This window comes from Gadus macrocephalus, chromosome 6, assembly GCF_031168955.1.
Source record: "Gadus macrocephalus chromosome 6, ASM3116895v1".
Taxonomy (NCBI): Eukaryota; Metazoa; Chordata; class Actinopteri; order Gadiformes; family Gadidae; genus Gadus; species Gadus macrocephalus.
Window position 1 is genome coordinate 4875551 of NC_082387.1, and position 8584 is coordinate 4884134.

An 8584-nucleotide genomic window follows, 5' to 3' on the forward strand; every position below is an offset into this window, starting at 1 on the left:
GTTGATGGGATAGAATATAATTCTGTTTATTTTAGTTTTAGCATGTAATATATATGTATGATTATAATGATTTCATTATACATATATAAATGTATAGATCAAATGTTATTATGTTTTAACAATGCTCATTTTTGGGACAATTGCATGTAGCATGCAGAGCACTGGTTTGGAAAGCAAGATTAGCCATCAGGAATTGGTTCAGGGTGCTTGGTTCTATTAACATTGTTTTCTTGTTTGTTTTTTAGGTTCTCCACTGTCTCCTGAAGAGCGAGCGAATCAACGACCGATCAAAGCAGCGGCTGAAGCTGAGAGACATAGGCTATTGCGGCCTGGTCTGTAACATAGGAGAGATTCCCGTTACCCTGACCACCGTGCGCTTTCTATACAAGCAGGTCATGTCTACAGGTAATTAAAAAAAGTATTCCTTCGCCAGTGGGACCGGCGATCGCTGAAACTAAATTGGTGATATCTTTTCTGTTGTTAAAGTGAGATCTTCTAAAAAGAGACTAAATGGCTAATGGCCATGAACAGAATGTTTCTTGTTTGTTTCCCATGCAGATATCAGTCCTAACTTCAGGGACCTGCTGTCTGTGGTCTACCTATCCCAAAGGGCAGAGCTCTCGGTTCGACTGGACATCAGTCGCAAGGCAAGTCCAGTCGGCACATGCTCCTGTCCTGATCTTCTGGCTACCTTTACTGTAACGGTACACCATGCCTATCCCAGGTGTAGTGTGTCAGTGTGCGTTAGGCACTACATTACATTAACCCATTACGCCATCCAACACAATTTACAAAAGGTACAAAATTACCATTAGCAGTTAAACTCACAACATTGGCCACAACAGTGTCTCTGCAGAGCCTTTAAAGAAACAACATGCCGCTTCTGTATTGTTAAATTAAACCGGCTATTGGGGTGGGACAAAGCATAGGAGGTCTGGGATCTGAACACAAACTTGATTCCACTTGTGTACCCAGAGACTGTTGCTTGCTTTAAAAGCATACCATGATGTTATTAGTATTGTAATCTTGTGGGATGGAATGGCATTCCTTCCACACTGACTGAAATACTTTTAACATGGGGTGGAAAAGGTGGTTGGTCATTACATCCTTATCTATTCTTCTTAGTTAGTTCTTATCTATTCAAAGATAAACAGCATTATGTTGTTCATAATCTGGGAGTTTGGGTTTGGGAGCACCGAGGAGAATCATTTCAATGATTCATTCTCTGTTCCTCAGCTCTTCCACCTGATCCACTCCCACGGGGACTACCTCAGGCAGCTGGCCCGGCAGCCTGGCTGGCAGGACGTGCTCACCAAGCTCTACGTCAAGGAGTCCTACGAGTCCCACGCAGCGAGCCTGGGGGGCTCGGGCACCCACGGGTCCCTGGACGCCCCAGGGGCCCACCCCCCGCTGCGCAGGGACATGGTGGACCAGGCAGACTCCCTGCCCAGCTACCGGGCCTCTAGGGACCAGTGCCTGGTCGAGGACCTCAAGGCCGACTCCCTGCCAAGCTATCGGGCCTCCAGGGCCCAGGAGGCCGAGGAGTACATAGAGGACCATCAGGAGGACATCTCAGAGATATCCTTCTCAGCCCTTTCCCTGGCACTCCTTCATGAGGGCGACGGGGTTGACAGAGGTGGTGACGCCAAACTGAAGAGCTATAGCGACCCCCTCGATCATAGCTGCACTTCATCTTTCTCCAACGCCGTTGACATCCCTTCCCCTCTGCCCCGCGAGGATGGTCTCTACCACCCCCTCTCCCCATTCGGTGCCTCCCCCTTTGAGATGGATTTGGGCGGCATAGGTGACACCGGCCCCGGGACCCTCACCCCCGGAGGCAGCCAAGCAGAAACCCCCTCCCCCCTGGATCACAGCAAGGCCTTCCCACCCATGACAACCAGGAAGAGCTCAAGTCTGTCAAACGTTCTGGATGACACCAGCTATGGAACCGACCCCCCCACGGCTGACACCATCTCCAACACGTCCAACCTCCAGGTAGGTCCTCGGTGGATGGCGCACTAGCACAGCTGTTGTGGAGCTAGTGCAAGTTCCTTTCCAATGGTAATCAAATATCAATAAACATAAACCAAAGTGTTGGGGCAGCATGGAACACAGGTCATGCCTTCGCAGATCATTGTATTTGGAAGTGACCCCATCTGCCCTGAGACAAATTTTAGCAAATGGGCACCACCCAAAATGAGGTGCTATCCCTTTATTTTAGTTTGGTTGGGTACCTCTTTTCATTGCCTTTCAGATATGATCAAATCATCACCCTTTAAGACCTTCTTTGGGTGGTAATCCCTGAGTTCTCATCCGTGACGAGGTGAAGTTCCCATAGTGCTGCAGTGTGTTGGAGCCTCAGCAAGCCTGTCGCTGTGTGTTCCAGCAGGAGGTTCCACCTCCTCACTAACATGGTGTTCTCTGTGTTCCAGCAGAGCCCTGAGGAGGAGCTGTGCAACCTCCTCACCAACATCGTTTTCTCTGTGCTGTGGACGGGCAGCGCGGCCGAGGGCATGGAGGACGTGGTGTGGAGGGAGAGGGGACAGGTCTTCTCGGTCCTCACCAAACTGGGCTCGTCCTGCCAACTGGTCCGTCCCCCGGATGACATCAAACGCAGGTCAGTGTTGGGGTCATCACTGCTTCCAGGTGCCTGTGAGGTTCTCATGGGGTCAAACTGTCATTCATCTGAGATGTCATCAAAGGTAGGCAAGTGATGTACCGTACGGGGTACATTTCAAAGGATCCTTAAACAAGGTTGTGTGTGCGTGCTTCAGTCTGCTGGAGATGATGCTGGAGTCGTCCCTGTCGGACCTGAGGGAGTCCCAGGGGGTCTCTCTGCCCTTCTGCCCCAGCCTGGTGCGCCTGCTCCGCTTGCTGCAGGACTTCCTGTTTGCCGAGGGCACGGACAACCATGCGCTGTGGAGTGAGAAGGTGAGTCTAGGACACAAATAAATGAATACATTTGGAGAAAGATTAGGTTTTAGTCAGCTAGACTCTCCCTTGTAGTCCTCGTGAAGTGTTTCTTGTTATGCAAAGGCATCGAAGGAATCACAAATAGCATGTCATGTAGGAGGGCAATTCTTAGTAATGGGAAATCGCACGCCACTATTCACCTAAGGTTGATAACTTGGGTGTTGTTTGTTTACACGCATCGGTTGAATGCGTGTAAACCAGTCTGGGGAGGGCTTTGTGTAGCGTTGGTCTGACAGCCGTTGTGCGTGGCAGATCTTCGAGGGGGTGGTGAACCTGCTGGACAGGTTGAAGGCCTGGCACAGCAGCGGCCCCGGCAGCACGGAGCTCCGCGAGATGGCCCGCATCGGCCTGCGCATCATCACGGGCTACATCCAGCAGCAGCACCCCCAGGTATGTGCGTGTGCGTACACAACTCCCGAAGATATGTATGTGCGTGTGCGTGCAAACACGCCTGCGCTCAGCGTAGTGTGTACGTGGTATTTCTATTTTAGCTCATCGGCCACTCAGATAAGGGGTGTTTGGTAATAACAATGTATGTTTTTTCTTTCATAGACATTGCTGGCATTCCTCCAAGGGGGTGGGGGGGGGGGGGGTGCATGAACTTTAAAGTAGAGCTAGATGGAATACTGCTAGATGGAGAGGGGGGTCAATAGAGTTTCACTTTCATGTACATCAGCTTACCCATGAACCACTTGTTATCTAAATGTCTCGTTTAAAATAGACAAACAGTCTTGAAATAAAATAACCGTGCCGTTGTTTTATTTATAGATGATATGATGTATTATATCACCCGGTTTGCAGAATAAACATACGAAAGTGAGGCTTTTAACAAAGGTTGACATGAAGCTGTACAAGGTTATCTTCGTCATAGAATATGTTTTTATTTTTATCTGATAAAAACTATAGTTAAAACAACAAGGATGACAAGGAGCACTCCTTCACCAACGATCATGTTCATGAGTGTATACACTACCGCCGTAGGTCTTCGTGATGGCCTGTGTGAAGCTGCACAGCCTGCTGCAGACGGTGCTGTGTCTGAGCTGGGAAGAGGTCTGCTTCCTGCTCGGCCACTTGGGCGCCCCCCTGTGGCCAGCGGGTTCAAAAGACTGCAGCGACGACAACAGGAGCTCAGAGATTTTCTCTCAGCTGGTGCCCATCGTGCGGACCCTGCTGGACCAGCACGCCGACCCTGTCAGCCTGCAGAGCCTGCTGCCCAACCTGCCTCCAACCAACGGCAGCCCCAGCTTTGCCCATGACCTGCAGGCCTTCTGCCACACAGTGGAGTGGCAGAGCTTCTACCAGCACCAGGTACAGCAGGGCACTTGGGTCCTTCGCCAGTACAGTACTACCACTGGGGGCCTTCACCAGTACAGCACTACCACTAGGGGCCCTCACCAGTACAGGGCCCTACCTCTGGGGGCCCTCATCAGTACAGGGACCTACCACTGGGGGGCCCTCATCAGTACAGGGCCCTACCACTGGGGGCCCTCACCAGTACAGCACTACCACTGGGGGCCTTCACCAGTACAGGGCCCTACCACTGGGGGCCCTCACCAGTACAGCACTACCACTGGGGGCCTTCACCAGTCCAGGGCCCTACCACTGGGGGCCCTCACCAGTACAGGGCCCTACCACTGGGGGCCTTCACCAGTACAGGGCCCTACCACTGGGGGCCCTCACCAGGTCACTAGCACTGCAGTACATCGGTCACATGCTCTCACCTCCCTAGCTGAGGCCGTGTTAAGTAGTGTAAGCTTACACTGACTCCAAAAATAAACACTGGTTGCTCCACCGCCTTAACTTTTGCCTTAGTCAGGTCTTTTGAGTTGTTCTGCACGTTTGCATGATTGAATGTGTGATTTATCATGATCTTATTGGTTTATTTTCAATCAAGTTACTTACTACTACCTCAACCAAGCACAATGCTCCGATGTTGGTCCTCAGTAATGTACTATCAAGAAGCAATGAACATCGATGGGTGTGTGCATACTTGCCGTATTTCAACATGGGTTATGGGAAACCCAACCCTTCTGGCCTATAATGTTGACTGTGTTTGCGTTCTTCTTGGCCGTGGACAGGTCAAGCCAGTCATGGAGCAGTATGAGCTGGACACGCTGGGAAGGAGCCATGACATCATGTCAAACTTCTGGAACTCCTGCTTCGACGACCTGATGAACACGGCCTTCACGCGAGACAAGGACAAATCAGACAGCAAGCACAAGTTCCAGGTCAGAGCACTTTCAAGCAATTTGATAATATAGGAGGACAACACAACAAAAGCTTGGGTGTGTGAACCTGCACTGAGATTCATTGTGTGTGTTTGTGTGTGTGATCAACAGGAAGCAGTCGTGGAACCCTATTGGAAGAGAGTGCGCTCTGAGAACAGCAGGTACCTCAACCAACAGAAGCACAGCTCCAGCCAGCAGGGGGTGGTGTGGCGCCACTGGAAGTGTCAGCGCAGGCTCCTGACCAGCGAGAGAGGAGCTTGGGCCTACAAGTATGGGAAGCTACATGTCATTTCCCCCCCACCACTCTTTAGGAAACAATTTGCCTTCACAGGATCCTGATAGTTTCAGTCAACCATGAATGATGAAGTTCTGCATCTAAAGAGAGCAACTACTTGGGCAAGAAACGTCCTTTACTGTATTTGAATGTAACCACTGGACACATCTGGTATCTGGACACATATAGATGGAAGGATAAATCTGTATATTGCCTGTTCACGCATAAATCATCAGACACCCCCGTTGTGTCTTTCCGATGCGTCCTCCTGTGGATAAGTGTCCCACTGTATAGCTGTATATCCTTGCCATTAGTGCATTTGAATATTGCCACACGTATTCCCACAATATCAATGTTTGGGTACTATTTCTTTCTGTGTGTTATTAGCCTATATTTAGCGTGATAGACCCCTGGCTTGTAATTCCTCCCACCGCCTCTCCATCTGCTGCAGGGTTCAGCCTCAGATCAACTGGAAGCTGTCGAGCGCGGAGACCTACTCAAAGATGCGTCTCAAACTGGTGCCCAACTACAACCATGACACGCACAGCGAGGCCAGCGCCCTGAGGGACAACATGGGTATGTTGGCCCTAGGAGGAGGTGTGTATGTGTGTGTTTGTGTGTGTGCAGAGACTGTTGGCTACATCTGGATTGTGTTGTTGTGATCCAACGTAGGGGCCGACAGCCCTCACAGCTCTGACCTCCTGACCCTGGCTGTGGCCAAGGAGGTCAAAGTGAGCGACATGGAGGACGACCAGTTGGGGGACGAGGATGTCATCTTCTGGGACAACAAGTCAGCTCTTTAGCTTTTTTCTCCCCACATTTGTATTGCATGTTGTCAGTTGCTGCATTGGTCAATGGATTACGCGGGCCTCTTGTCAGCATTAGTCGTGATCCTTACTACTTTTATTTAGGGGTGAGGAGGAGAGCGAAAAGGAGAAGCTGGTCCTGTCGGAGGACTGTGAGCTCATCACCATCACAGCGGTGGTCTCGGGTCGTCTGGAGGTCACCACACACCACCTCTACTTCTACGACGGCAGCAGCGAGAAGGAGGAGACTGAAGATGGTAAGAATACACAAGGGATACCAAGAGGAGGTTTTGTAGAAGAGACAGTGCTCCAGTAGAAGGGAGGTGTAATGGTGGTAGCTGTCCTCCTCCTCTCAGGGATCGGCTTTGACTTCCGGAGGCCCCTATCCCAGCTGAGGGAGGTCCATCTGAGGCGCTACAACCTGCGGCGGTCCGCCCTGGAGCTCTTCTTCATAGACCAGGCCCACTACTTCATCAACTTCAGGAAGAAGGTGGGGGAGCCTATCTCCTCCAGCTCCCCATTAAAGGACCCCCTAGCAGCAATAGTTGAAGTAAATTTAATAATTGTACTGACCTTCAAGGGATAATTTGTCCTCTTCCTCTTCCTTTCGCCCCCCAAAGGTGCGGAATAAGGTCTACTCTAGAATCCTTGGGCTCAGACCTCCGAATCTTTTCTACTTTGGTTCTCGATCGCCCCAGGAGCTACTGAAGGCATCCGGCCTCACGCAGGTGACTCCCCCCCCCCCCCCCCCCCCCCCTAATTAGCAGGTGGGGTGTTCCCCCTACCACCAGGTAGGGGGAACACCCCACCTGCTAATTAGGAGCAGATGTTCTTTGGTTCAATCGTCTGCTACATGACTCGATTATAATAGATACAACACCCCACGCACTAGCCCCCCAGTCTCACATAGTAATAGTTTCCTCTCTCTAGATGTCTCATTTGGATTATCCAGCCCCCCAGTCTAATATTAATAATGTCATTGTAAGAATCCTGTGTTTCTTTCTTTTTCAATAGAAATGGGTGTACAGGGAGATTTCCAATTTTGAGTATCTGATGCAGCTGAACACCATCTCTGGGCGCACATACAACGACCTGTCCCAGTACCCGGTGGTGAGGAACCACCCATGAATCGATCACGCATGGTGTCTATACATGTATGTAAAACCACTCTGGGACTACGCCTAAACGTGTGTGTGTGTGTGTGTGTGTGTGTGTGTGTGTGTGTGTGTGTGTGTGTGTGTGTGTGTGTGTGTGTGTGTGTGTGTGTGTGTGTGTGTGTGTGTGTGTGTGTGTGTGTAGTTCCCCTGGGTTCTCTGTGACTACACCTCTGAGGTCCTGGACCTGGAGAACCCGGCAGTGTTCAGGGACCTGTCCAAACCCATCGGGGTGGTGAACGCTCGCCACGCCCAGAATGTCAGAGAGAAGTGAGTGGTTCATGTGTGTGTGTGTGTGTGTGTGTGTGTTATGCCATTTTAATCTATGTTTCCATATCTTGCGTGAATCCCCAGGTATGACAGTTTTGAAGACCCCACGGGAACCATGGAGAAGTTCCACTACGGCACGCATTACTCCAACCCGGCCGGGGTCATGCACTACATGATCCGCATGGAGCCCTTCACCACGTTGCACGTCCAGCTGCAGAGCGGCAGGTCAGTCCCCCGGCCCGCAGCACGGCCCCCCTGTGGTCCACGCTAGTTCTACTTATGTCTTCATCAGGTCCTCATCGTGTCTCATGTCTGTCCGTCTGTCGGTAGGTTTGACTGTGCCGACCGGCAATTCCACTCGGTGGCGGCGGCCTGGCAGGCACGCATGGAGAGCCCTGCCGACGTCAAGGAGCTGATCCCGGAGTTCTTCTACTTCCCGGAGTTCATAGAGAACATGAACGGTGAGGAGGAGGAGGAATCTATTATTTCCTTTCTTTCTTCTTTTCTTTGCTTGGGTGAATGGATTGAAGGGGAACTCTTCATCAGCAAGTTTGTTTGAGGGTAGAATGGGTGGCTTCACTGTATTGTTTGAAACGCCTGTTGACGTCCTCCTTGTGCTTGATGTCCTGCAGGGTTTGACCTGGGCTGTCAGCAGCTCTCTCAGGACTCGGTGAACAACGTGCTGCTGCCGCGCTGGGCCACGTCCAGAGAGGACTTCATCAGGAAGCACCGGAAGGCGCTGGTGAGACGCTGCTGCAGCCGCCACAATGGGGCTCAGAGGGCATGGTGTAGATATGTACAAGTGGGGCCTGTTCAGCATGCATTCACCATGGTGGGGAGAATCCACTGGCTATGTTTTAAAGGGGTCCCATCTGAGGC

The 8584-nt window shown here is 51.2% G+C and overlaps 1 protein-coding gene across 10 annotated transcripts in view; it reads left to right on the forward strand.

Moving 5' to 3' along the window:
* The window catches only part of nbeal2 (neurobeachin-like 2), a 41258-nt gene that overhangs the window by 21039 nt on the left and 11635 nt on the right, over nt 1-8584 (forward strand). For 8 of the 10 annotated variants that reach the window (XM_060052955.1, XM_060052956.1, XM_060052959.1 and 5 more), the window contains 19 exons: nt 246-405; nt 559-647; nt 1237-1995; nt 2433-2617; nt 2775-2931; nt 3226-3363; nt 3955-4281; nt 5052-5201; nt 5313-5470; nt 5927-6051; nt 6148-6265; nt 6387-6538; nt 6638-6771; nt 6902-7009; nt 7296-7391; nt 7581-7705; nt 7790-7930; nt 8036-8166; nt 8338-8447. In XM_060052955.1, the coding sequence (XP_059908938.1) occupies nt 246-405; nt 559-647; nt 1237-1995; nt 2433-2617; nt 2775-2931; nt 3226-3363; nt 3955-4281; nt 5052-5201; nt 5313-5470; nt 5927-6051; nt 6148-6265; nt 6387-6538; nt 6638-6771; nt 6902-7009; nt 7296-7391; nt 7581-7705; nt 7790-7930; nt 8036-8166; nt 8338-8447 (3363 nt within the window). The remainder of the gene's footprint in view (nt 1-245; nt 406-558; nt 648-1236; nt 1996-2432; nt 2618-2774; nt 2932-3225; nt 3364-3954; nt 4282-5051; nt 5202-5312; nt 5471-5926; nt 6052-6147; nt 6266-6386; nt 6539-6637; nt 6772-6901; nt 7010-7295; nt 7392-7580; nt 7706-7789; nt 7931-8035; nt 8167-8337; nt 8448-8584) is intronic. The other 2 variants (XM_060052958.1, XM_060052965.1) reach the window with 1 other exon arrangement.